General features: G+C 41.7%; 1 protein-coding gene across 28 annotated transcripts in view; it reads left to right on the top strand.

Annotated features, from left to right (window-relative positions):
- Nucleotides 1–27,694, top strand: part of LOC149731924 (titin-like) — a 163,307-nt gene that overhangs the window by 70,175 nt on the left and 65,438 nt on the right. For 10 of the 28 annotated variants that reach the window (XM_089885389.1, XM_089885407.1, XM_089885409.1 and 7 more), the window contains 65 exons: nucleotides 5,912–7,528; nucleotides 7,871–7,938; nucleotides 8,013–8,158; nucleotides 8,373–8,449; nucleotides 9,020–9,138; nucleotides 9,516–9,681; nucleotides 9,868–9,978; nucleotides 10,052–10,232; nucleotides 10,297–10,398; nucleotides 10,470–10,632; nucleotides 10,793–10,971; nucleotides 11,056–11,222; nucleotides 11,286–11,972; nucleotides 12,100–12,396; nucleotides 12,534–12,800; nucleotides 12,891–13,178; nucleotides 13,392–13,655; nucleotides 13,802–13,947; nucleotides 14,100–14,316; nucleotides 14,386–14,412; nucleotides 14,578–14,722; nucleotides 14,883–15,010; nucleotides 15,144–15,281; nucleotides 15,390–15,613; nucleotides 15,722–15,844; nucleotides 15,936–16,099; nucleotides 16,166–16,323; nucleotides 16,458–16,699; nucleotides 16,768–16,891; nucleotides 17,028–17,195; nucleotides 17,370–17,467; nucleotides 17,535–17,703; nucleotides 17,815–17,962; nucleotides 18,068–18,453; nucleotides 18,588–18,860; nucleotides 19,031–19,144; nucleotides 19,212–19,364; nucleotides 19,435–19,576; nucleotides 19,648–19,772; nucleotides 19,833–20,190; nucleotides 20,280–20,464; nucleotides 20,546–20,809; nucleotides 20,868–21,075; nucleotides 21,146–21,477; nucleotides 21,549–21,937; nucleotides 22,003–22,134; nucleotides 22,244–22,498; nucleotides 22,654–22,878; nucleotides 22,945–23,169; nucleotides 23,235–23,403; nucleotides 23,511–23,695; nucleotides 23,797–23,911; nucleotides 23,983–24,124; nucleotides 24,200–24,366; nucleotides 24,443–24,748; nucleotides 24,815–25,111; nucleotides 25,289–25,440; nucleotides 25,511–25,763; nucleotides 25,850–26,053; nucleotides 26,138–26,337; nucleotides 26,406–26,520; nucleotides 26,604–26,806; nucleotides 26,871–27,175; nucleotides 27,258–27,372; nucleotides 27,453–27,658. In XM_089885389.1, coding sequence (XP_089741515.1) covers nucleotides 5,912–7,528; nucleotides 7,871–7,938; nucleotides 8,013–8,158; nucleotides 8,373–8,449; nucleotides 9,020–9,138; nucleotides 9,516–9,681; nucleotides 9,868–9,978; nucleotides 10,052–10,232; nucleotides 10,297–10,398; nucleotides 10,470–10,632; nucleotides 10,793–10,971; nucleotides 11,056–11,222; nucleotides 11,286–11,972; nucleotides 12,100–12,396; nucleotides 12,534–12,800; nucleotides 12,891–13,178; nucleotides 13,392–13,655; nucleotides 13,802–13,947; nucleotides 14,100–14,316; nucleotides 14,386–14,412; nucleotides 14,578–14,722; nucleotides 14,883–15,010; nucleotides 15,144–15,281; nucleotides 15,390–15,613; nucleotides 15,722–15,844; nucleotides 15,936–16,099; nucleotides 16,166–16,323; nucleotides 16,458–16,699; nucleotides 16,768–16,891; nucleotides 17,028–17,195; nucleotides 17,370–17,467; nucleotides 17,535–17,703; nucleotides 17,815–17,962; nucleotides 18,068–18,453; nucleotides 18,588–18,860; nucleotides 19,031–19,144; nucleotides 19,212–19,364; nucleotides 19,435–19,576; nucleotides 19,648–19,772; nucleotides 19,833–20,190; nucleotides 20,280–20,464; nucleotides 20,546–20,809; nucleotides 20,868–21,075; nucleotides 21,146–21,477; nucleotides 21,549–21,937; nucleotides 22,003–22,134; nucleotides 22,244–22,498; nucleotides 22,654–22,878; nucleotides 22,945–23,169; nucleotides 23,235–23,403; nucleotides 23,511–23,695; nucleotides 23,797–23,911; nucleotides 23,983–24,124; nucleotides 24,200–24,366; nucleotides 24,443–24,748; nucleotides 24,815–25,111; nucleotides 25,289–25,440; nucleotides 25,511–25,763; nucleotides 25,850–26,053; nucleotides 26,138–26,337; nucleotides 26,406–26,520; nucleotides 26,604–26,806; nucleotides 26,871–27,175; nucleotides 27,258–27,372; nucleotides 27,453–27,658 — 14,218 coding nt within the window. Of the gene's footprint in view, nucleotides 1–206; nucleotides 376–480; nucleotides 647–805; nucleotides 1,917–5,911; nucleotides 7,529–7,870; nucleotides 7,939–8,012; nucleotides 8,159–8,372; nucleotides 8,450–9,019; nucleotides 9,139–9,515; nucleotides 9,682–9,867; nucleotides 9,979–10,051; nucleotides 10,233–10,296; nucleotides 10,399–10,469; nucleotides 10,633–10,792; nucleotides 10,972–11,055; nucleotides 11,223–11,285; nucleotides 11,973–12,099; nucleotides 12,397–12,533; nucleotides 12,801–12,890; nucleotides 13,179–13,391; nucleotides 13,656–13,801; nucleotides 13,948–14,099; nucleotides 14,317–14,385; nucleotides 14,413–14,577; nucleotides 14,723–14,882; nucleotides 15,011–15,143; nucleotides 15,282–15,389; nucleotides 15,614–15,721; nucleotides 15,845–15,935; nucleotides 16,100–16,165; nucleotides 16,324–16,457; nucleotides 16,700–16,767; nucleotides 16,892–17,027; nucleotides 17,196–17,369; nucleotides 17,468–17,534; nucleotides 17,704–17,814; nucleotides 17,963–18,067; nucleotides 18,454–18,587; nucleotides 18,861–19,030; nucleotides 19,145–19,211; nucleotides 19,365–19,434; nucleotides 19,577–19,647; nucleotides 19,773–19,832; nucleotides 20,191–20,279; nucleotides 20,465–20,545; nucleotides 20,810–20,867; nucleotides 21,076–21,145; nucleotides 21,478–21,548; nucleotides 21,938–22,002; nucleotides 22,135–22,243; nucleotides 22,499–22,653; nucleotides 22,879–22,944; nucleotides 23,170–23,234; nucleotides 23,404–23,510; nucleotides 23,696–23,796; nucleotides 23,912–23,982; nucleotides 24,125–24,199; nucleotides 24,367–24,442; nucleotides 24,749–24,814; nucleotides 25,112–25,288; nucleotides 25,441–25,510; nucleotides 25,764–25,849; nucleotides 26,054–26,137; nucleotides 26,338–26,405; nucleotides 26,521–26,603; nucleotides 26,807–26,870; nucleotides 27,176–27,257; nucleotides 27,373–27,452; nucleotides 27,659–27,694 lie in introns of all 28 variants that reach the window. The other 18 variants (XM_089885393.1, XM_089885408.1, XM_089885410.1 and 15 more) reach the window with 10 other exon arrangements.

The raw sequence follows: 27,694 nt of genomic DNA on the forward strand, positions 1-27,694 counted from the left end.
CATCCGCGCGCTCGTTCATTCGCTTTGTTTTCGCCGAAACTTCGCTTCTCTTACTTCCTTCTTCGCGTATTCTTCGGATTCTTTCTTTTCTTGCAATTTGAGTCACCTGTTCTTCTCTCACCGGTAAGTGGGGTACCCTTATTGTTGTAAAACGTTGCAATACCAATCCCTTTGAACGCGTTCCAAGTTGTCCCATTCTCGCGTAGAAAAACATTACTCGGTCGATTACGAAGACGACGATTCTTTGCACGTAAGAAGCTCAATGACTGGAAGGCAATTTACAATTCAACGAACTGAAGTCAGTAGACTTGTGGGGAACTATATTTGTCAATCTGATATCGACCCAACACTGGCTAACACCCCAATTCTGTCAAGGTAAATATTAACGTCGTATGAAATTTTATAGTATATAGAACAGTCAGCACGTTATATAATTTCTTGGTCAAGCCAAATTTTAACATTTTCTATTTTAAATCACAGGAATCGCCCGATTAGTGAGTTAGAAGACGATTTAATTCGTCCAGCATTTACACAAAAGACGAAAAGTATATCTGTGAATAGATACGATACTGCCAGGTTCCATTGCCGATTCATTGCATCTCCCAGACCTAACGTGGAGTGGCTTCACGCTGACCAACACATAGCTGTAAGTTATTTAACATACCACATGTGACCTCTGTTCAAAATGACCCAGTCGTGTTATAATCACTGTTCCAATTATGTGTCACTTTTTAAAAATGTGTATGATCACTGATAACTAAGATTTATTACTGTTCAAAAAATGTTATTCTGTTATAATTTTCAGAAGTCGGATCGTATTGTGAGCACACTCGAGCGAGATTTATATTCATACGAAGCTCACCTGGATATACATGAGTGCGCACCAAGTGATGCTGGAGACTACAAGATCGTCGTCTCTAACCGAGAAGGCCAAGTCACTTCAACGGCCCCTTTGGTTGTAACTGAACTTGTTGTTTCTAACGAAGAAAATGAACGCGACGTACGTGGTGAAACGATGTTTAGCCATGATTCAGATCATGAAAGACCAGCTGGAGTGACGCCCCTGAACTTTTCCGACGAAGAAAGCGTGGATAACAGCAAGACAATGCGTAAAAGTGACACTGCCTTGTTAACCAATACACCAAGGTTCCCGTTCTCCCCAAGGCGCTATTACGAGCGCAGAGAAGGCAGATCTAGCTTGACAATTGACTCCAGTCGGGGCTCGGAAAATGGCAGCCCGACTAGGCGATCTATTTCAAGGTCGTCAGATTTCGAACGATCGCTTTCGTCTCTCTCTTCTGTGTCGTCTATCTCTGGAACGAACGAAACGCAAAGAGAAAGGCTGAGCTCTATTCTCTCCGACGTAGAAAGCAGCGAATCGAACGAGAGTGTCTCTGGCGATCGTAATGGTTTTCGTTCGGAACTGTCGGAACAAGTGCCCGACTTGTTTAAAGCAGAAACCCCAGCTTCAGGCGAGATTTCTGTAGATTTACCAGCAGCACCAGAGTGCGCTCGAAGTTCGACCTATGACAGCGGAGTTAGCGAAATGGGGACAAACTTGTCAACTAGAACCAGTGCATTGAACGGACGCTCTTCCTCAAAGCGACGACCGCCAACCTTCCTAAAAATTTTACCTTTGAAAGACTTAATTATCCAGCAAGGGAACTCGTTATACCTGTCGTGCCAGGTTGACGCCCAACCTAAGGCTAAAGTCGTGTGGATGAAAGACGCCACCAATATTACCGCTTCTTCAGAATACAACTTCGATGAGGAACAAACGGCGGACAAGTCATCACAAACGTACAATCTCACATTACATGATATTCAACCGAGACACAGCGGAACATACACAGTGTCAGCCTTCAACTTGTATGGTGACTTGTCGTGTCACTCCCATGTCAACGTGCAAAAAACAGGTCAGTTATAATACAGCATGATTTAATATGTCCATCTGCAAATATAATGTGCATGATGCTTAAAGTCATGTATGGTGTTTTGTTGTAGAAACACAACCACACTAACATACATATTAACTATAATGCCTTGACTTTATCAAACTTTTGTATTTTGAGAAGATGCATGTATTTAGAGTTGGTTTCGCCGTTTTGTTACAAATTCATTAAGTCGTAAGTTCAAAGTAGCCAGAAGCCCAGACAGTAACATATCAGCATGAAGACGTTCAAGTTTGCATGAATTCCACTTTCACGCATGTCGTTCTATATTTGACGTATGCACGCTTTCCTGCCACCAAGGTAAGCAATGTTTGTTTTGTGCTTTGCTTATAAATATGTAATATGACTCGTCACGCGTCTGCATTTCTGACTAAGTTATTATGGCATGCATAATGCTCGAGTGGACACTTTTGGTGTTATCATAAATATTTTATAATTTCCAACTAAAGTCGATGTAAATATAAAGTAACTCCACAACTCCACCATTTTAATCATTGCAACTTATAACAATTAATTTCTAAATACATTTTACAGATCTCGACCCGACGTCTCAGATTCCTGATGAATATCTGAACTGGGAGATCGGCGCACTAGATCACGGAATCAATAATTCATCAAAAACACTCTTGCGCGTCACTAGAAATAAAGAGTTTTGCCATGAAAGCAACAACAACAACGCCCATCAACCAACGACGCAAGGTTTTGTCCACGACGCTGTGGTGGGACAGTTTTCCGATGCTGAAAGTGCGACCGAGGTTTCCTGCGATAACCAAACTAAAGAAGTTCTCGACAACGATTTTCAAACTCTGAACGATTCCGGTTCAACTGAAAGCACTCTAACTGAAGAAGAAATCTCCACAGATCGTCGTGAAGACAACTTTTCTCTTTCCAGCGACGATAACGAGCCTTACTTTACATACGAGCTTCAAAACACAACCGTCCAAGAAGGCGATGAGATTTTCCTCGACTGCAAAATCAACCCCAACCGAAGCGTGCCAATTATTGAATGGTTTAAAAATTCAAAACCGATTCGAATTCAAGATGGCTGCGCAATCGAATCTGAAGAAAACGGTTGGCAACGACTGAGGATCCGCAACTCAAGGTACGTGTATTGCTATTGTTTGATAATTGATATATATTGTACTTTGGGCTAATGTGGGATCATGGCCTACTCAACTCAATACTCAATGTATTGAGTAGGCCATGGTGGGATACAGTTAGCACCTAAATCTCATATACCCTGATCCTGTTTTTAACATTTAACAACGCTCTTTTAAATTCGTGGTCATGTGATTATATGATTCTAAAGATAATTCGTTTTCTACCAAATGAGAGGAGAAAATAAAACGAAAACATGTCCCATCTTACCCCACCCTGCTATGCGTTCATTATGTTTATCTAACTTTGGGTATTTTTCCAGGTGGTCGGACGATGAAGGTGTTTACTCATGCCAAGTAGAAACTGTGTATGGCGTCGCGTGTTCCACTGCCGAAGTTTACGTTGAAATGTCGAAAGAAAAAGTTTTCGAGATACTGAACTACCATGAGCTTAGGGAAGCCGATAATGAACCGAAATCACTCGTACTGGCTCCTCATCAAGACTTCGAAAGTAAGGAAAATGCATCAGAGGACACGGATGAATGTGAAAGTACAACTGCAACAAAACCTGAAGAAGTCGCCACCAATCCAATAGACGTAACCGACGATCCAGACGATACAGACGCTTCCAGGCCTGCCTCTACTGATATATGCAACAGGCCAGCTTCTTCAGAAAGCGAAGGCAGGGCCAGCAATACGCCCGAGTATCAGAACGCCTTCCTCTGCACACAGGAGTTTGAGGCACAACATGAAGAAGAGAATGAAGACGTGGATTTTGATTCAGAATTCGAGACTTATCAGCGACAAGATTTATCCCCAATATGGGAAGAGGACGAAGATCACGTGTCACGCACCTCATCATCACTTGCAGAGAGTGTGCGTTCGACGCCCGTCCTCGTCACTCGTGGTTCATTCGATTCTCTAATGTCGTTTGAAGCTCACGAAAAGTTGATATCGTGTATTGATACTCAATGTAAAACAATCTCAGAATCAAATGATGAATTTACTGAATATGAATCGGAGTTGGAAAAAGTCTTAATCACTCCCACGCTGTCGAGAGCGTCAAGCAGCAGTCGCCCGCTATCAATGACGCCTGATAACATTACGCAAAGCGAACCTGAGGTGGATGAAGATTTTACAGAATATGAAAATCACAGTCAAAGTGAGGTCCAAACTAAAGGACTCGAGCCAGAGGAAAACGAAAGCAAAATAGAATCGAAAGACTTTGACGAAACCGTAAAAGTTACCCATGTGTTGAACGAGGCTGAGTTAGAGAATAAATCAAATCCTGAAGAATCTGGCGTGGTTGAACCCCCCGTTGTATGTCCTCAACAAGAACCTGAACAAGAATCTGAAACTTCCAGCCAGTACACAGATGATGATAGCGACTCAAGTGACACACTGGAAGAAACTTTCTGCGATTTTCCGTCGTCCACGTACGAGCAAGCCGTTCTTCTAGCTCGGCCTAGAAGCTGTGTCAGCCAGCAGAGTTGCACTGAATATCATGCAACACATTCGCGGCCGCAAAGTGTGGAGCGTAGCTTACCACTCGGCTCACTTACACCAAGTGCGATGGCTCACCTGATCGAAACCGACACCGATAGTGCAGAAGAAGCAGCTAGAACGAAAAGCGCCATGGAAGACGACATTAGAGGATATGATTACAACTTACAAAGGGACGATTCCACTTTCGACCTCAATGAACTGATGAAACAGACGAACCGATGCGCTGCTTTTCTATCTCCACAAGCCGACCCCACAAACCCAAAAGAAGAGGGAAATACAGAAGGTCAATTCGACATAGAGGCCGAAATGATAAACACAACGAAGCCAACAGAAATCTCAAACGACGAAGAACATTACGGCTTGGCTCGTTCAAAAGAAAACATTTCATCCAGAATAAACGATAGCGCCTTTGACACGGTGTCTAGCTTTGAAGACGACTTTATGTCTTGTATCTCAGAAGGATCCGCTACTCCCACTGGCCGGTTGTCACCGTTCGATCCAAACGACTGCTTGTCTGATGCAGGATACACAACTCCTCCCGAAGGAGACGAAGGCGTCGCTCTAAAGTATTTCGAAACTGAAGGTCCCAGCTCGTGCGAAACTACAACAGGCGAATTGCAACCAATCTCTGACGTGACCTCTCAAGGCACATCAACAGCAACAGGCTACCACACCCCACCGAAGTTTTACTACATCATACCACCAAAGTTTCTCGGCAAAAAGTCGGTTCAAGTGTCCGTTTTGCGAGGAGGGACCGCTTTACTTGGGTGTTCGTTGGTTTCGCATCCTGAAGCGAAGGTTGCTTGGTACAAAGACGGTCGGTTGATGGATATATACGACCGTGTGTCCCAGGAAATCAGTAACGAGCCGCCATTGGATTTGCTAGAAAGCAATGGAATGCATGACACCTCAGATGTGGATTTTTCTCACGTTGATGCCGGGAATTCACCAAGATTGGACGTTCATTACATTCTAAAGATCAATAACGTTGTTATGAAGGACGAAGGATTATATATTTGCAAAGCTTGGAACGTTGCGGGAGTCGCTACTAGGATTATACGACTCGCTGTGCTGTTGCAAAAAGACTGGAGCTAAGCTTCAATGAAACTGGACAAGTGTTTGTAAATTAAAGAATGCCGTGATGGTTTTATGTTTTATTCACTGTCGCCTTATCTTGCACATAAATTAAAAGTTTTCTTTTCCCGATAAAATTACCTGTTAAATACGTCGTTAAATTTTACTGCATGCGTATTAAAGCTAATTTAAAATATATTTACGCGTGTTTAAGCAAATCCAAAAGAAAAGTACACCACGTGTGTCTTTTCAATTGTGGTTTAATTTTTTTATTGCATTCAGATGTACAGACAGACAGTCAACCGAGGAAATCCAGGTTTCCAACGATCGTGAGCGGGCAATCAAACTTCCAGCAGCTTCAACAAACCGACGTGTTCATGCAACAACCGTCAATGATGATGAAACGGCCAACAGAGGTCTCTGTGCGAGGAAAAAGAACCAAACCCGCGTTTAAGCGTCCTCTCCGTGATATAACCGTTGAATTTGGATGCCCGGCAAGATTCGTCGCAGTGGTGACCGGTCACCCGACCCCGTTAATCACTTGGCAACACTGCGGGAATATTATACAAGACAGTCACCGGTACAGGTACCTTATGGAAGGCAATAAACATAATCTAGTTTTGTCCAGTGTTGACCACGAAGATGATGGTGTCATTACATGTACAGCAACTAATCAAAGTGGGCAAACTACCAGTACTGCTCGATTGACAGTGGGTCAGAACTTGAATATTTCTGAACCAGACTCCTACGACGCACCCTTTGAAATGTCTTCCAGCAGTAACGTGACGATTGTCAACAGCATCGAATGTTCTCGAACTGACGAAATGTACCACTCGGTAGATGGCGCAAGTGATTTGGACTCTGCAACATACAACGCCACAGCCACTGATATGCAATGGACATCTATGAGTGAAAGTTACGCTACCACTATGGAGATGTACGAAACAGAAGACTCGCAGACAACGGCAAGCGCCTCAGAAATGACCACTCTATCCATTTCAGAACTCGATTCCACCTTCAGCAACCAAACTGTCGTATCTCAGAAGACACACACTCAGGCATCGAAACCTACAAGGAAGTCGAAAAAAGTTCGAATCAAGAAAGCGAAGCACACAAGTACTGGTCAAGGCAACGTCCTAGACAAGTCCATTGCTGCTGATTGGACTGAGGAAGTTCGGAAACTGATCCGTGAAGAAATTGACGAACGCGAGAAGATGCACCAGGTAGTAAGACCCGAACCTGAGATGGTAAATGATAAAGAACTTGAAAAATCGTTGGCTCCTCGGTTTGTGAAGAACATTTCCGACTGCGAAGTTGGAGTTGGCGAAACTGCTCACTTTGTTTATATACTTCAAGCTGAACCACCTGCAGATATATTGTGGATGAGAAACGGAAGTCCGATTTCACTGGATAAGAATAAAGTTGGTGATGGTGTCAACAGCGCTACTGATGGTAATATTGGAATAATTAACGATGAAGGCGCTGGCTGTCTTGTTATAAGCGAATCTGAGCCTCACCATAGTGGGATATACGCGTGTGTTGCGTCGAACGAACATGGAAGCACGAAGTGTACAGCGACGCTGTTGGTGACTGGGCATCTTGCACATGTTGATAGAGTGGAAGAGATCACTATCGAGCAACAGCTTGTTCATCGGGAGTCGCAAACACACGAGTCGCGTATGGATCCAGACGAAGACCGAAAGATCAGAGATGCTTTTATGGAGCTGGAAAAAGCGGAGAGGATGCGAACCGTTGCAGATGTTGTGATCGATGAATCTAAAAAAGACGAAGCTGTTGGAAAACCAGAGAAACAAAAGGTTGAGAAGCCAAAGCGGAAGAAAACGCGCCGAAAAGCCGAGAAGGAATTCAGCAGATTTGGCGACAACGAGACCGGTGAAGGTTTGAGCAATGTAGATAGTTGCACTCAGCTTGTGTATGCAGTCAGAGTCAGCAAGCACCAGTTCCAGCACGACACTGTTAGAACTCACAGCACTAGATTAGAACTCACTTATTGTTACGAAGCACTATATTTGTATGGATCAAACCCAGGGCTGCACTGATATTGCACAAACACGCTTTATTTTCTATCGACACGCTTTTTCACGTTTCGAAATATGTCTTATCGAATCACTCGCACGAATTGTGTTGTACACAGGTCGCTGACAATGCATGTTATCTCACATAATGCCTTTAGAAAAATGTAATTCTAAATCAACAATTTACAATTTTATTATTTTACAGAAGAAAAGTTGCAACCGCCAACATTTGAAGAAGAACTCAAAGTCTGCAAAGTTCGACCTGGAGAAACCGTAAGATATTTTACCAATTAGGCGTCTTTAAATGTATATGGTAGATCTTTACCCAAAGCTTTCTTTCAAAACAGGTCAAACTGTCATGTACAGTCTCGGGTTCCTCGCCCATTGAAATAACATGGAAAAGAGACGGCAAAGTCATCGAAGCTTCTTCTAGGTGCAAAGTGAACACAAACGACAGCAATCCATCTTTGGAAATACCAGACGTCTCATTCAGGTATTCTAAAAGTTAACGGGTTCGAGTCTCGATGCGGCTACTATATTGTTGGCGCGTCTTTATACTGACTTACATATGTGGTAACTTGAAAGCTGGGACGTGATGGGTGAAACAGAACACCGGTGTAATAGTGACTGGCGTTTTCCCGGCACGCGAGTATAACAATTGAAATTCAATCATTTTCATATTGTTAACTAATTATCTTTCTATTTAGCGACGCTGGCAATTACTCAGTCACAGCGGTCAACCAGTCAGGCTCTGCCAGTTCCACGGCTTCAGTTATCGTTGAAGGTCGGTAGTGGTTGTGAACCAGTATGTGGAGGAAATGCTTCTGCACGATTTTGCTTGCCGTCACGCTGTTGCGTTTTATTAAACATTTTGTTCGAAATTGAAATATTTGTTTCCCTGCACATTTTGCGAGTGATACCGACATTCGTTATTATTTTGTTTCTTTTACACTGTGTACATATTTTATAAAGTTATAGTGCATGCGTGTTTTATGTTACTGCATCAGTTTGCTCACATTCGCACATAAAATATAGAAGCACTGTTAAGAGAATGGCACCCATACTTATTGTGTTTAAAGTACTGACATGATGTTACTGTGTTATTTCTTACTTTTATTTTGGGCACGGTTTGTTGTTTATTTTTTGCACTGTAATCATAACATTGTGATAACTTTCAAGTGTTTTCGCCGCTACCAATTTTGCTTACAATACGAAGCATGACTTTAGCTTTACTATAGCTTGATAATACAACAACCCTAAATGATGTATGTGTATTACAACCACTGTATATATACTTTATAATTCCCTTCTTCTCCTCATCTCTCCTTTAACTTTCTTTCTTTTCGACTCTAAGGAGTCTCTCCTGCTTTCATCGAGAAACCCGAAGGTGGTACATGCCAACTTGGCGACACCTTTGAGTTCTGCGCTGTCGTTTCGGGAATCCCCGAACCTGATATTTACTGGAAACACAACGTAAGTGACTTCATTTCAACTTGGTATCAGCCGTGTTTGACAGATAATAGCTATCAGCTATTTTGGTAACACTAAGTTAACTGAAGTACCAGGACTATATCTTGTCGTATAGCGTATTGTTGTGTATGTAGCATACATCTTATTTAAGCCTGTCTATCGACGTCAAACTCCTGTCAACACCTTTCCGAGTTCACACAACGATTATCCGGGATTATGCCGGCATGAGAGTGTGACGTCACACCCTCTCCTATTGTAATTATCGCCCTGTCATGTCACAACGTCATCACCTACGCTGCTTGTGATTGTGCGGCAGCTGCTTGCGCCTAGCGTTACATAAAAGCCGAGTACAGTCGTCGTAACTTCACATTCATCTGTAGGGTGCTCCAGTAAGAGACGACAACCAGCGAACCATCACAAGTGAGACAGGGGGACAGTATCTTCTTGAGGTTAAAGACCTTGCGTTAGTGGACGCTGGGAAATACGAGTGCGTAGCCGAGAACGAAGCAGGACAAGCTTCATCGACGGTTACTCTCGTTGTTGAAGGTACCTGAACGACTTGTATAGCTAGCATAGTCATGATCGACAAAGTGGCAAAATATTTACCCACAAGTTGTATATACGTGGTAACTTGTAAGCGGGCACTGCATGCAACAGAACAGTCCTGTTTTGACGAGTATCACTACTTAACATCTGGAGGTCAATAAGATCATAATGCGTTTCAATTTGTAGAAGCGACGTTGGTTGATACGCTTCGAAGTATGGAGTCTAAAAAAGACGTGGCGCAGACAAGCGCTAACATAAAGTTCGTTGAGGAACCGAAAAGTCAAGATGCCGCAACAGGTATAACGTCTTTCTATGAACACAAAGAGTATATTCCTTATGTTGGGCAATTCTAATCATTTGGAATCCATAGGCGACACCGTGACTTTCACCGCGATCGTTGAAGGCAATCCCGAACCCGTAGTTAAGTGGAACAAAGGTAAGTGGAGACAGATCAAGAACTACGGGCGGGTGAAGATTGCTCACGATAAAGAAACAAACAAACATACCCTCACGATGTCAACGCTTGACAAACCCGACACTGGAATGTACAGGTATGATATAGTTGCTGGTATGGTTATGTTTATTGATGCAAGTCTAACGTCTGGTATTCCTCAGATGCATTGCGAGTAACGCATCTGGCGAAGTTTCAGTTCAGTTTGACTTGAGGGTGACCGAACAACTTGTTTCAGAAAAAATGGATAAAGCGGAACTTAAAAAGTAAGTTGCAACGCCTTCAGATATACGGAGTCGTAGTACAATGTACGCATAAACTGAACATTAAAATGCAGGCCCGCGCAAAAAGAAGAACAAAAAATTGACGTTGCGACAATTTCGGATCTTCTCAAAGAAGTAGACCCGAAAGAATACGAGAAATATGCGAGACATTACGGCATCACTGACTACAGACAGCTTCTTTCACGATACGAGGAGCTTCGATCTAAAGAGCCAAAGGTTTGTTATGTAAATATTTCACGATATGCTTCCAATATGTATATTCACCCACGAAGCTACAAAGGTGGTAACTCTTAAGCGGGCACGAGGTGTATGACACACAAAGATAAATAAGCTACAGACATTCAACGTAATTACCAAGTTGTATTTGAATTACCAGGACGTGGAAGCTGAAGCCGAAGAAGTCGGTGCCCTGTACAGACTCATGGAACGCAGTTTGTCGATTGACCAGCCCGTAGAGGTGGTGTCAGACCTGCAGGATGTGGCTGTAAGAAAGGGACGCGATGCTCGCTTTACTACTGAACTAAACATCAAAGTACCGGGAATTGAGATCAACTGGTATGTTGTACAAACTTGTTTTAAAGCTATTTAAATCGTATTTTTACTTTTTACTGGTGATTTACATTACAATGTGTCCTACAGGTACAAGGGAAATGACCGAATCTACGAGAGCTCAAAATATTCCATTCTGCACGAGGGAACGATGTTCACGCTCGTGGTAAAGAATGTATCGGATAAAGACATCGGAGAATTCCGTATTGTTGCTGGACCTCACAAGTCAAAAGCTGCACTTACATTAACAAAAGAAGGTTAGATATAGATCTTGCAGATTTCGAGTATTAGTGTTGTAAACGTATATTGTATATGTACAGAACCTAAAAAAGCGAAAAAGAAACCTGATGCCGAAGACGAAACGTCCGCAGTATCGGTCAATGATAAGAGTGCTAGAGCTGAAATTAAGAAAGAAATGTCAGAGAAAAATGAACAGAGTAAACAGGGAGTTGCTGCAGGTAAAAGCAAAGAAATCGCTGAGCCAGATGTACCTAAAGTAGTTAAAAAGAAGCCAGAAGAGAAACCAAACAAAGTGACCAAACCGAAAGAGGTTACAGATGTACCAGAAGCTAAGCAAAAGAAACCGACTGAGAAAATACCCGAGGAAATTATAAAGAAGAGAATAAAAGAGCAAACCGAAGTCACAGAAGCGGTGAAACTGAGCGCAAAATCCACCATTCAGAAAAAAGACGAGGCTACAGCAGCGGGAAAGCAGATCGTGGATAGCAAGGCTCATAAAGTTCAAGTTAAAACTGTTTCTGTTATAGAGGCAGCAAAAGCTAGCTCAGAACCAACGGATGTGAAAGTTAAAGTCGATAGTTTTCACGATCAAGCAGACAAACCAAAGGCCTCGCAGAAAGATATAAGTGAAGTTACCACAGAATCGCAAGTAAATGTTGACGCAACAATTAAGAGAACTAGTGAAGTCTCACAGTCAAAAAAGGTAGTAAAGATCTCAAAATCTGACCGCGACACAATAGAAAAAGACGAAGCTAAAATTATAAAGAGTGAGTAAAAAATCACACGGAATCAGCCATAAACCATCTCTCTCATTTTTCAACTTTCATACATTATAATCTTGCGGTAGTTTACTAGTTTACAACAGCATACTGACACTTGTCTGTATTTGTACAGTTTACTTCACCAAGCACTTGGAGAACCAGCGCGTGCGCGAAAATTGCTCTGCAGAGTTTGATTGTGCTGTCAATCTCGCCGACGGTGTTGTGACGTGGTACAAGAATGACGTCAAATTGCGCGCTTCTCGCAAATATGAGATCTCCTCTGAACCCTCGACCGTGGAAGGCGAGACTGCCCACAAACTTATTATTACTGAAATGAAACCTGACGATGAATCAACAATATCTGCTAAAGTAACGCTCACCGGCCATGGAACCGACACAACTGCTGCCAAGCTTGAGTTCTCGCCCGAAGGTAAGTTTGTACTAATATATGTGGTTGAAATGTTTAAATTACAAACTAACAAAATCTTTTCTTCTTCTTTCCTCATCGCCTTTCATCCGTCATTGTATATTACATAACGTTGCGCTATATATCGTTACGCGAAACAGCTTTCGTAAAACCGCTGGAAAACCGCGTGGTTAAAGAAGGCGAAACCGTTACGTTAGAATGCGAGCTATTTAACGCGAACGATGAAGTGGTTTGGCTCAAGGAAGACAAGCGTATATATCCTGGTTCGAAGTTCGCTTTGACCAGAGAAAACTCCATGCACCGGTTAACCATCAACGAACCAATGCAGCTGGACAGCGCCGTGTATTCTTGCGCCCTCAAGCGAGATCTTTCACGGCGATGTTCCAGCAGCGTCGCAATCGATACAAGTAAATATTTTAAACGGATTTTTAAACAGCTAAAGCTCGCCCGCGTTAAATAGAATAGGTTACATTGCCATACATCAACTCATGTTACAGCGATCTCATTCACGAAACCCTTGGAGGAAAAAGTGACTGCAAAGGAAAGCGAAAGCCTTACTTTGGTCTGTAAAGTGTCCAGAGAACGGGCCCGAGTACAATGGTTACGCAATGGGGTTCCGCTTAAACCTGGTCCGAGATACAAGACCTCAATATCCGGCTTCGATCGCCGTTTGATCATAAATGACGTCACGAAGGAGGTCGACGACGGCGCGAAGTTCGCTTGTCGGATCCGGGATAACGACGAACTAACAGAGAGTGTTGCTGAAATCTGCGTCCCTTCTATAAGTACGCAAACTCACAGAAACAAATCACACACTCACAGAGCGCATGTATAGCACCGTAGTCACCCATCTTATATCATAGTTAAAAGTTAAGCATGACGTTTAGAACAGATTCATCCATTGTTACGCACTGTTTCGATGTCTCCTACATTGCTTAAAAGCATGCTCGCTTATTCTATCCCCATATTCACTTGCTAATGAAAATGTTTCAAATTAGGTGACGACATTTTGAAACCACTCAAGGACCAAACCGTTGTTGAAGGCAAGAAAGCAACATTCGAATGCTTGATCAGCCGTGATGATGGAAAAGCAGTCTGGTACGCCGGCGATAAACAGATCTCTGCGCAAGACAAAAAATACAAGACCCTTGCCATGAAAAACCTGCGTCGACTTATCGTTGTAGATTGCACGCTTGATGACAAAATGACTTACACATGCGCTATGGGCGATCTGAAAAGCTCGGCTACATTGGACGTTACACGTAGGTGTCTCATATATTATTTTACCCACAAAAATCATACGTGGTAAACCGTAAGCACAAGGTGTATGAAATAACGACTGTAATTGCTCTGCACGCAGAAAAACGAAGTTACATTAATTCATTCTAAATATTCCTTTCATGTTTAGCTGCTACCCGCCAAGAAGAAGCGCGAGTCTTGCAGAAAAAGATCAAACACATTGAAGTTGAACCTGAACCTGAACAAGAAGCTGTCGAACTTAAACCAATTGCTGGCCTCAAGTTCGTCAAGACATTGGAAAACCAATCGGCAACTGTAAGATTTTCAGCACTTAAGTTCATGTATTATGGCAAACGAAACAGCGGTCTTTTAAAATCAAAAAAATATAAAGCCAGGATATCTAATATCTTTCTTAATAAAACATGCACTTTGGGGCAACAACATATACATAGTTAATAATATTTCAGATGAACTCGTCAATCACCCTGGTTTGTGAACTTTCCCACCCCGGCGTCGCTGTGGTGTGGTACAAGAATAAAGAACAAGTTTACGAAAGCAATAAATACACCATCACGGTCGATGACACCAAGCATAGATTGAAAATTGTTGGTCTGTCACAAGACGACAAAGCGACTTTCAAATGTAAAGCAGTGCCGAACCCGGATGTTATTACAACTTGCAAAGGTACGTTGTCTATACACTTTATTTTCATGTAAATATTTCTGATTTATTTAAACCTACTTTTAATTTCAGTTGATGCCAAAGAGCAGGAACAGACACGTAAGTATTTTTACCATGCATGTATCATTATGCAGATAGCATTTACTTGTAATACTAATACATTACATTCTCTACCCATAATAATATCGCCTCCATCTCTGCCATGTTTGTAAATTATTTCACCAAATCATCCCCATTTTCACCTTCATTTCATCGCCACACCAGAAGATCGAATCCGATTCATTGAGGAGCTTGAAGCTATAAACTGCACTGTAAAGGACACAGTTGTATTGGAATGCGAACTTTCTGACCCGAAAGCTAAAGTAACTTGGATGAAGGGAAACAAACCATTGGAAATTGACAACGATAGGTAAGTGCAAAAAGCAATGTTGTAAATGCGCCTTCAGTTTTGTATTGGTGTAATGTTATTTTAGAAGTTTTGCCTACATAAGGTTAAAATAAACATATTCATTGAATGATATTTGTAAAGCAAACTTTGAAAACAAAGTTTTATTGACTTAATTTTCCAGATTCCAAGCGCTTTCGGATGGTGCAAGGCGATCTCTTGTACTGAGAGACGTCACACTTGCTGACAGCTCGGCATATACTTGCAAAGTCGCTGACGTGTTTTCAACTGCGGAAATATTCGTTGAAGAACGTAAGTAGCTTGACTTGAACGAAACATACATCTAGTATTACGGGTTTGAGGGTCGATGCTGCTATTCCATTGGTTTCTTATAAATTCTTTAACTTGTGATATCAGCTATACATTAATCCCATTTATTCCATAGAACCAACATTCCTCAAAGAGATGACCGACCAATACTTTGAAGAACAAGCAGTCGGTATTCTGGAGTGCGAGATCAGCCGTGCGGATGCTACTGTACGATGGCTCTTTAATGGAGAAGAAATTGACATCACAGAACACGGTAAGTTCATCTTCTATTTATTTGGTATCAATTATATTATCGACCTCTATGCAAAACATAACTTTCTTGTTTGTTTTTTCTATTTCATAAACGTGTTTCGGTTTTTAGGAAAACACACATCTGAGGCTTCGGGTAGAAAACGAACATTAGTAATCGACGATTTGTCCAAAAGCGATGAAGGTGTTTACGTTTGCAAGACCGATGGAGATGCTGAAACACAGGCACATGTTAGTGTGGAAGTAAAAGACGTCAAGTTGCTGAAAGGACTTCGGGATGTGTCTGTCCTGGAAGGAGAATCTGCAACTTTTGAAACTGAAATCTCAGACGAGAGGGTAGGCTATTTTGTTTAAATCGTTAAGTCTACCAGTATTTACTTGTGCTTTGTTGAAAATCCTTGTTTTATGTTTAATGCCCCCAAGTTACGCTTTATTTTGTATTAGGTCAAATCCCAATGGCTTCTTGATGGAAAAGAGATTGAATCGAGCGACAATGTCAGCATCATATCCCAAGGTCGCAGACGATCGCTTATTATTAAAGAAACAAACGCTTCACACAGAGGGCAGGTCTGTATATAATACAAGTGTAAACACCAAAAAAATAATAATAAACTTTGTTCAATAAAAACGATTTTGAAATTAACCGAATGTACCATAGGTCACTTTCACTGCTGGACGTTTGAAGACCAACGTACACCTAGCTGTACAGGACCAACCTATTCATTTCACTGAACCTTTAACTGACCAAATCGCAGAAGAGAGAGGACAAGCCAAATTCGTGTGCAGAATCAGTAGGCTTGATGCTAACGTTAAGTGGATTCGGTAAGTACAACAAAAAGGCATACAGACCTTGGAATAATACTTTTGCAATAAAACTTGTTGTTTTAGCGACCGACGAACACCTATTCAAGAAAGCAATAAATATGAAATTAAATCGGACGGGACTTCTCGTATTTTGATCGTACACGATGTTGGATACGAAGACGAAGTAACTTTCACATGCGACACCGAAGATAGCAAATCAACAGCGAAACTTACTGTCACAGGTATATACTGTAACGTATACAAACATATAGTCGGTTGGGATGAGATGGTCCATGATTTCATTATATTTTATTCTTCCATTTGACAGTAAACAAAGGAAATTCATCCCTAGATTCTAACACGCTATTCTTTGCAGCCCGCCTGGTTGAGTTTGTCGAACCACTGCAGGATCAGACCGTTGAAGAAGGCAAAGACGCAACATTTTCATGCGTGCTCAACCATGACGACGTACAGGTCACGTGGTACAAGCGGGGAGTTAAACTTCTGAAAGGACGCGACGTAATTATTGAATCGGACGGTGCAACACACCGGATCACGTTTAACACTGTGTCACTCGATGACGTAGGCAGCATTTCAATTTCAGCCGAAGGAACTCAGGTTTGGAGAACTCCCAACTGTTTAACTGATGCATTGAGGCTTTTACTAAATCGATTTCGATATTACAGGGTGCAGCCGAGTTAAAGGTATCAACTACTGAAGTGGAAATTGTCCAACAACTGAAGGATGAAACAATAACTGAAGGAGAATCAGTGACTTTGACTTGTTTGTTAAACAAACCCAATGTAATAGGTAAGCAATTCATAGTCGTTATAACACGGGTGTTCTGATTCATACACCTCGTGCCCGCTTACGAGTGACTACGTATATGACCCTTTGAGTAAAATTAACTGCCAACCTTTAACTCCACTCTTAATTATATTTTTAGGCTCCTGGTTCCGAAATGGCGTTAAGTTGGCTCGTACCGATTTAATCGTTATTCGGGCCGAGGCTGAAAAACATACACTGGTAGTGAAGAACCTTACCGTTGACGATGCCGCAGAGTTTACCTTTACATGCGATGGATGCCAATCCGCTGCCAATGTATCCGTGACAGGTAAGCCAAGAGTTTTCGGTTTCGAGGCTCGGCACTGCCATTACTGTGGGCGGCGTATGTGTTCCTGTAGACACTTAACGACAATTGCCCAAAACAGTTGTCCCTAACTGGCTATCTTTATTATTAATAATTCATTACGAAAAATGGAAATATTTAACGACTTGTTCAATTTAGAACGACCGATCATGTTCACCAAGAAGTTACAGCCGCTCACGTGCACCGAGATGGACGTGGCTGAACTTTCATGCGAAGTTAGCCGAGTGCATGGCGAGGTATGTAGTGTTTATGCACCACAGTATATTCCTACACTGTTCATGTGAATAACAATTTCTCGTCCAGGTAACTTGGTGGAAAGGCGATGAACAAGTAGTTGCCACCGAACGCGTTGAACTGATCACTGAAAGTTGCTGGAGAAGGTTGGTAATTCTCAAGGCTGAATACAACGACGAAGCAGATTACACTTGCAAATGCGAAGCTGATGTTACAACTGCCGCTCTCACAATCGGAGGTATTGTGTTTGGTTTTGCTGTTGAGTTCTCATTTCAAGATAAATAACGATTATTTGATTTTTTATCAGGTTTGCCCCAATAGCAGGGAATTAACTTGTGTTTTTGCCCAGGTCGAAACATTAAGATTCGACGTGATTTGCGAGATGTGGAAGCTACAGAAGGACAGGGCGTTACTTTTGAATGTGAGATTTCCCACGATGATGTCAACGCACGTTGGTATCTTAACGGAGAAATTATCAAGGAGTGCGACGGTGTCAAGTACGTTTCCTGTTTACCTGTCGGTGTATTTTGTTTTGATTAAACTACAAGTTGTCCAATATTTTTTAACTTTGTGTATAGTAATAATTTGTTCGATTTTTGCAGGATTGAAACTGTTGGCCGCAAACACCGATTAATCATCGAAAAAGTGACAACAGAAAGAGCAGGAACCATCAAGTTCGTTGCATCAAAAGCATCAACCGAAGCCGAGCTCACTGTGATGGAACCTTTGGTGGAGTTTGTTACACCGATCCACGACTTGGACGTCGAAGAAAAAGCAAAAGCAGTTTTCGAGTGCGAAGTATCGCGCCCGAATGCCGAAGTACGCTGGTACAAAGGAAGAGCTATTATTCGGGATTCAGAAAAATACGAGATTCGCTCTGATGGATGCAAACGTACCTTGGTTGTTCTGCAGTGCACATTTGACGATGAGAAAAAATACACATGCGATGCTGACGATGCGAGAACTAGCGCGAAGCTTACTGTGCAAGGTGGTTATACTTTAGTTTATTAAAGCCTATATTAAACAACTCTAAAGCAGATTATTAAAAGTCTATTACTAAAAATTGAATTAATCATCTCAAAAATAAAGTCTTGAATAACTTATACGCTTTGTGTATTTCAGCACGAGCTATTAAATTTTTGAAACCACTTGAACCAAACATGCGGATTGTTGAGAGAGAGGAAGTAACCTTCGAGATTGAACTTTCCCACACCGATGTTGATGTGATCTGGTACAAGAACGGCGCGAAAATGGCTCGAACCAAGAACATAGAAATATACACCGAAGGCGCAATTCACAGGATGGTGATCCACCATGCTAATATGGAGGATTACGGGGTTGAAGTTGAAGCTCATGCAGAGGAAGAGACATCGATGACAACTTTATATATTGACGGTATGGAATGTGTATTATTAACTATATGTTACTGTAGAGTACGGTTGGATTTCGCCCCCAAATCGCATATTTACCGATCGTGGTTTGAACAAAACATGTTTTATCTTACCTCAGCCTACCACATATCTTGAACCAAAACATATAATAAACCGTTCCTGTTTTCGATTCAGAAATCAACGTAAAGATTGAGGAACCACTAAAAGACTTGACCATCATTGAAAAGGAAACTGCAGTTATGACTACAGTCACCAACTATGATGCCGTACCACATGTTTGGTACAAAGGTATGATTATTACACATCATGTTTCAATAACCTATAAGAGCTTTTTAAATATAACTTTTGTATACAGATGACATCAAGCTTGTAAAGAGCGACACTGTTGAAATGACGGACGAAGGAAAACTTCATACACTCAAGCTTGTAGCATGTAAATTGGAAGATACATCAGAAATTAAGTTCGTATCCAAGACAGCAGAGACCAAAGCCCATCTAACTGTGATAGGTAAAAGTTTTGTTTTGCCATTGCACCTATGGCAGTGAAAAAGCATAACGTTAACATCCCGTTATTACAGAACCGCCAGTCAAGTTCCCACAGGAATTAAAAGACAAAACCTGCGAAGAGATGGACAGAGTGGTACTTGAATGTAATGTCAGCCGAGCAAATGCACAAGTTGTATGGAGGAAAAACGACCAAGAAGTCGAAGCCAGTGAAAAGTAAACATACGAACAATAACAAAATGGTTAAGTTTGATTATTGGTAAACTAATTACCAACCGCTATTGCAGATACCTTATTGAATCTGATGGAATCATTCGTCGCCTTGTTTTGGTTGATGCAGCTATGTCGGATAATGCTCAATGGACCTGCGACGGAAAAGACTCGAAAACGACTTCCAACCTGGTGGTGAAAGGTATTATGTTAAATCTGGTTAGAATTCTTGCATTTTGCTAACTTGTATTTCCTCATACAGAAATCGAGATCAAGTTTTTGAAAGACTTGAAAGCAACAACTGTAACAGAAAGCGAAGACACAAAGTTCGAATGTGAAATCAACACCAGCAAAGCCGTCCAAGTGCAGTGGCTTAATTTCGGGAAACCAATCGTTGACTCAAAGAAACTGATCACCAAAAGAACAGGCGGAAAACTTCAACTTGAAATTAAACACACAACAGTTCGGGATGATGGACATTACGCTTGTCTGGTTCGAGGAGTAAAAACCGACGCAAGGCTTACAGTAAAGGAACAGAAAAATAAAATCGCCGTGCAGATGCAAAACGTAAAGGGGGTTGAAGAACAACCTTCTGTGACATTTTCCTGCTTGCTCGAAAAGTAAGTTTTGTAACTACTACAGTAATGCACCAATTCAAAAGTTTTAAACCATATACCCGAACCACAAAACTAAACCACTTTCTCCACAGGGAAACTGGGAATGTTAAATGGCTCAAAGACAACAAACCGATTGACATTTCCAGCGCAAAATACGAAGCAGTGTGCGCTGGTAAACAACGTTCACTGTTGGTCAAGGATTTGAAGAAATCTGACAAGGGAAAATACACTTGTGTGTGTGGCGACAGTAAGACAACAGCAGAACTAACCGTGAAAGGTATATGCAAGTTTCATTATTATTTATAGTTCAGTTGTGTGTATTATATTACCGTATTAATATCGGATTCGATTATTTTAGACGGAGTTAAATTCCTGAAGAAGCTTACTGATACAACAGTTCTTGAGAAAGATGGCGCAATTTTGACTTGTGAGGTTTCTGATCCAGAAGTTAAAGTACGCTGGTACAGAGACGGACTACCAGTTATAGATTCGGACAGAATTTCCGTGAAAGCTGAGGGTAAAACTCATACTGTTTCGATCCCATGGACCTGTTTGGGAGATACTGGATCATATCAAGCTGTTGCAGAGTTCGCCAAGTGTAATGCCAAGCTAACGGTTGAAGGTATGCGCGTTAACGTTATGTTCGTGTAATAGATGTATAGTTAAATATGTTTTTATAGATGCACCACTTGTTTTCCTCGAACAACTCGCCGATGCTTCGGTTGAACATTTGGAAAGTGCAACGTTTACCTGCAAAGTATCACCTCGAGACCAGAAAGTCGAGTGGTATTTAGGAGAGAAACTCCTTGAAGGTTCCGAACGTTTCGTATTTTCAGAAGACAACAAAGTTAGGACATTGACGATTCATCAATGCACCGAACACGACAGGTATTTGTCGCTGCCAAATGTTTATTCGGTTAAGACGCAATTTGTTACTGAAACAATTATTATTTTTCAGAAACAATGTGAGTTGTACCTTCGCCGACCAGAAAACTGTCGCCGTCCTGAAGGTGGGTGATCCACCGGCGTGGTTCGAAAAAGAGCTTGTAGCTTTGGTTTGCATCGAACGGGAAGTGATCAGCATGCAGTGCGAGCTCTCAAGGCCCAACGTTGACGTTGAATGGCTGAGAAACGGTACCGTGCTTGGTCAAAGCAATAGGATGCAGTTCATTGCAGAAGGCATTGTGCGAAAGATTGAAATTGCTGATGTTCTTATGGAAGAATGCGGCGACTACACTGTCCGTGTGAAGGATACTGATACTACAACGACAGCACATTTGACAGTGAATGGTGTGTATTAACCAAACAGTTCCTATATTTGTTCCCGTTTACAATTTATTAACCATTTACATTTTCTACAGAAATTGCACCCGGTATCTTGACAGAGCCGGTTGACGTATATTGTTGCGTTGGGGACGATATTACTTTCAGCTGTGGCATTACCAAAACCCGCTACAACGTGGTATGGTCTCTCAACGATACCGAAATCAACGATGCTATGATTAAGGAAAACAAAAATCGATTCGCGTTGTCCAAAAGTGACGGCGGTTTGACCCATACATTGACAGTTAACAAGGCCATGCTTACTGATTGTGGCGAAGTGAAAGCTATCTGTGAAGGAATTGCATCAACACGTACCGCAACACTCACCGTTGTGCCGATTGTGTTTGATGTACCACCGTCCGATGCAGTGATCTGCGCAACACAGACTGCTACGTTTGTAGGAACCACTAATAAAGAAGGCGTAAAGGTATATTCATATTTATACCCCGTGTGTTGTCTATAGCGCAAAATCACACTTATATATTATTTCAGGTGACATGGTCACGAAATGGTAAAATACTCGAAGCAGGACCACAAGTTGCTATGAGAGCAGAAGGTTTCAACTACTACTTGGAAATTAAAGACTGCACTTTACGAGACGACCATTCGCTCATTACAGCACAGGTATACATAAAGTTTGCACTTTAATCCCAACAGTTATCACTTCTCCAAAACTAAATATTTATTGTTTGATTTTAACAGTTTTGCTAACTATTTTTTCTAATTCGTACAGGTTGCTGAATGCGTGGTCACTTCAAGACTTTTAGTCGGTGAACAACCCGCTAAGTTTGCTTCTGATAAAATGGATGACACCACGGTGGAGGAAGGTGATAGAGCTTGCTTGTCAGTTGACCTCACCCAACAGGGTGGTCGTGTACAATGGATGGTCGAAGGCAAGCCTATTATTCCTGACTCCAGGATGCAGCTTGTAGCAACCGGTGTTAGCAGAACTTTGGTCATACTGGATTGCAAACGTGGTTTGGATGAGGTAAGCAAATGAATGAATGAATGAATGTAACTTATTTATCCTCTCATGGTGGGGCAATGACAGTTGTTATTACATGTGTTCTGTTTCATACACCTCATGCACACTTACAAATAGCCAAGTGTGCAACTTGTTATGTTACACTCATGTTTTTTCAGAAAACATACACTTGTCGATGCAACGGTAAAGAGATCTCTGCAAAGTTGATCGTAACCGAAGCACCTTTGCGTTTTGTACAACGCTTATGGGACCACGACTTCGAACCAAGCAAAACCTGCCTATTGGAATGCAAGCTTAACAAACCCTTCACTAATGTAGTTTGGACCGTGGATGCAAACGTTATCAAAACTGACCGAAGACACACCATCAAAGTGGCAGATGATGTAAGTTTCAGTATTTTACGTTGCAGAGATTTATCGCCATTTTAACATGGACTCTTTGCAATGCAGGGCAAAAAGCATTCGCTTTACATTACTGAGTTCAGCGAAGATGATCGTGGCCGATACACAGCTACCTGTACAGGAACGAATGTAGAAACAACTGCCATTATCGACGTGGCAATTGCTCCAGTGTTGGAGATTACCAACGACCAAATCACCATGAACGCGGATGCTTTATCTGAGGTTACTGCCAAGTTCAAGGCGATGCCCAAACCAACCATTTCGTGGTTAAAAGTTCGTATTCAATACACAAGTTTAGAGTAGATTTTAGATTAGGTTTTAATATCTCCGCTCTGTAGGAAAAGGACGATACCTTGGTTTCTGTTGCTGAAGACAGCATAGTTGTAAACCAAGACGATACGAAACTACGATTCCGTAAACCGAAACTGAGCAACTCCGGCCGTTACAAGGTTGTAACAAAGAACAAATACGGAGAAGACAGCGCTTACGTAACTGTTACTGTGATTGGTGAGTATTTTCATTTGAAAAAACAAACATTTTTTTACCTTCTGCGGTTGGTTGCGAGACCTTACCTATATAGAATAGAAATCATTCATTCATATCTTTTTAAACAGATTGCCCGCAACCACCTGCTAACCTTACGGTTACTGACGTCACTGCCACGAGTGCAACATTGACTTGGGAAGAACCAGAAGAAGATGGCGGTTCACCTATCATGAAGTTCCTGGTCGAAAAACGAGATGTTAAACGCAAGATGTGGCAAACTGTATCTGATGGTGTGGAAGATACGGAGATCACGGTGCGTCATTTGATAATCGGATATTTTAATATTTATTATTTTTTAATAGTTTGATATCTAATAATTTTCGTTCTAAAATCTAATAATGTTATATCTCATAGGTACAAAAGCTTGTTGAAGGAAATACATATCTTTTCCGCGTTTCGTGCGAAAATCAAGTCGGACTTTCGAAACCAACTGAAATTTCCAACCCAGTACTTGCTAAGTCACAGTTCGGTAAGAATATTTACATTTTCTGTTTAATTTATACGCGACTGTTATATACTAACATACTTGTTCACCAACAGAACTACCTCAAGCACCACAGAGCGTAACTTTATCTGAAGTGCGACGTGACCATGCAATTATTTCATGGAAGGCACCTAGCTTTGACGGCGGATCACCGATTACTTTATACGTGGTCGAACTACGAGATAAACTGCATACAACGTAATTGGAATAAATTAATCTTTATTATAAAATATTTTCTATTTTGGAACGATTTTTTACATTTCTACATTTTAGATGGACTCGCTGCGGTGTCGTTGAAAACGACTGCCTTCAATGCGCTGTAACAGAACCAGAAATTACTCCTGGAAAGGAATATGTGTTCCGTGTTTTCGCTGAAAACGCGGCTGGATCCGGTAAACCGAGCAGTCCAACACCTTTGACAAGACTTGAAGATCCAATTGGTTCGTAATATGATCAAGTTACGCATTGTGTTTTAAAATACAGACAGTTTTGTTTACCTTTTGACCAAACCTTTAGAAGCGCCAATGCAACCGCGTAATCTTCGCTATGATAACGTGACCAAGTCATCACTCGAGCTTTGCTGGGATTGTCCTGAGAACGACGGAGGTTCTCCAGTTACTGGATACATCATTGAAGTTTGTGACAAAGCAGAAGGTGTTTGGTCAGCAGAGGGAGTAATTGAGACAGTCACTGGTCTTCACTTCGTGGTTTGCGGGCTTGAGGAGTCTCACGAATACTCGTTCAGGATCAGGGCTACTAACAAAGTCGGGGAGGGAAAACCTTCCGATCCTTCACCGTTCGTTCTTGCAAAAGACGAAACAAGTACGTATTTTGGTTTAACAAATTTAATTTGCTTGTTTCATATTTATAACACTTTACAATTTTTAGAAATACCGGCTTGTGATATTACTCAAGACAAAAAGGACATCGTTGTTGTTGAACCAGAACCTATTCGTGTTTCGGTTCCAATCTCTGGTCTTCCGGCACCTTCTATAACCTGGGTTCGGGTATGTGACGGCCAGGTCTTGTGCCATAGTGAAGACCGCGTCAGTTTGGAATCGGGAGCAACATATGCCAACATGGCAGTGTTGCCTAGCAACCGTCAGCAGGACAATGGCCAATACAGACTGGTTCTACAAAACGATCAAGGAACCGTTGAATTTGATTTTAATGTTACAGTTTACAGTAAGTTATATTTTACCACAAACCAGTATTTCTTTGCCCTTTCTAACCACTATTATTGTCTCTATTTACAGAGCGAAACAACTTTCGTTTCATTTTTCATTTACTCATTAATCACCAATCATTATCGAACACACAATTTTCATTTTTATCATTTCCACCATACCATCTTACTTACAGGCAAACCGGGACCAATCCGCAACTTGTCGGTGGCAGAAGTTACCAGCACAAGCTGTTACTTGTCCTGGGAAACACCGGAAGATGACGGCGGTTCAGAGATTACGACATATGTAGTTGAACGAAATGAAGAAAAACGAAAGGCATGGACCAAGGTGCGTAGTCCACATCCTTCTGATAAGCCTTTATAAAATACCGTTTTAAAATACAAAATCTCTTTTACAGATGAAAGGTTCTTCTGAAGCATCGGAATGCAGCGTTTCTGACATGAAAAAAGGTAAGATTTACAGGTACCGAGTTTGCGCTGAAAACCGACACGGAAAAGGACCATACACGGAGCTTTCGGAGCCAGTGGTCGCTGAGGATCCACCACGAGTGCCTGACGCACCAAGGAACCTGGGATATTCCAACGTGAAGAAAGATTCAATTCAGTTGAACTGGTCGATGCCGGTGTTTGACGGTGGTGCAGCTATTACTGGTAAATTAGAGTGCCAAAAAAACATTGTTTTTAAGTGACCTATTTCATACACCAAAACGCTTTATAAAACATGTTTAAATTTTAAGGTTACATTATCGAGAAACGACCTGAAGGCGACGAAGAAGCACGCTTTGTGGCAGACAACCAAATACCTCACCGTGAGTTAAAGTACACGATCCGAAACCTACCAACAGATACGTTGTGGTGCTTCCGAGTCAAGGCTGTGAACCGATTAGGGCCAGGAGATTGCTGCGAACCAACTGAGCCAATTCTGATTCAGTCGGACGAAGGTAAGTTACCTGCGGCTGTGCATACCATCACTAATATATTCTTCGGTCATGCATATCGGAGATTAAATAACATTTTCTCTTCAGCTGCACCAACCGTACAACTTGACGCGACCGTTACCGATGGTGTTTCTGTCAAAGCTGGTTCCATGATCGAGATTCCTGCCATCGTTGCTGGGCGACCTTTCCCAACAGCCCGATGGAGCAGGAACGAAGTTATTCTTCTGCCCGACCAACGAGTCACTGTCGATCTTGTTGATAATGTTTCTACTTTGCGTGTTCTTATGGTACGTTGGTATTTATTGGGCACGTAGTGACCATAGATTTTCTTCAATGTTTTGTTTTTAATACGCAGGCAAAACGCGAGGATTCTGGTGATTACACTGTTTTGGCTCAAAACCAACACGGCAAAGCGTCCATTAATTGTTCAGTACAAGTGATGGATAAGCCAGGAAAACCGGCGTCAGTTGGTAAGAGTTATTCAACATTGTATAATATTATGAAACTTAATGCCATTTAAGAAACAAGTTTCACTATTATATTATTCCCACAGACATTGAGGACATCACCAAGAACTCGTGCAGTGTTGTATGGACACCACCTACCGACGATGGTGGCACTGGTATTATTCGATACACTGTTGAAAAACGTGAAACCACCAGACACGTATGGACAAAGCTGTGTGGTACAGTGAAGGCAGATGAACGACGTTTTGAAGTGACCAAACTAATTGAAGGAAGAACTTATGAATTCCAGGTTTGTAAAACTCACATAAAAACAATGCGCATTTACAAAACGCGAATTAATCTGAATTTTTCAGGTGACTGCTGAAAACCAAATCGGGTTTGGTGAGCCACAGTGCAGCACATCGGTGGTCGCGAAATATCCATTTGGACCACCTGTTGCTCCTGACGCACCAGAGTGTAGGAGTGTTACTCGGGATGGTATGACCGTAACTTGGACCCAACCTCCTGTAAGGGATGCTGGTGCAGTGACTGGTTACTACCTTGAAATGTGTGTGAAAGGAAGTCAAAACTGGATGAAGTTACAAAAGAAGCCGCTTGACGCCGACACTTTGTCGTACAGAGTAACAGGGTTAACCAAGGACAAGACTTACGTTTTCAGGTAAAATATTCTTGTTCTATCTCTGAGTCAAATACTGTTAGAGTGAGTTTTCTTTTAAATAACCAAACCCGTGATTTTACAGAGTATCTGCTGAAAACTTGGCAGGATGTGGACCAGCAAGCGTACCAAGTGATGGTACATTAGCACGAGATCCAACCAAACCACCGAGCAAACCAGGAAAACCAAATGTTATGGAGGTACGATTAAAAAAAAAAACACTTTTGGTGATTTCAATGCCAAAAGTACGGTTGAGTTTCAGAAACGTTATTTTGAACAGATTACCAAGAGCACATGTCGTCTCCGCTGGCGCAAACCTGAAACTGATGGCGGTGAACCGGTTTCGAATTATATCATTCAATTGAAGAAACGCGAAGTTGGCGTTGAAACTTGGGATGAAGACTTCGTGCCTTGGGAGTTGGATGTTCCTGATGTTGAACACGTTGTTGTGGACTTGGTTCCCAACACATATGAATACGCTTTCAGGTATGCAGTCAGGAATTGGTATATTTGTCCTATCTT

Source organism: Ciona robusta, chromosome 9 (assembly GCF_009617815.1).
Source record: "Ciona robusta chromosome 9, ASM961781v2".
In the NCBI taxonomy this organism is placed as follows: domain Eukaryota; kingdom Metazoa; phylum Chordata; class Ascidiacea; order Phlebobranchia; family Cionidae; genus Ciona; species Ciona robusta.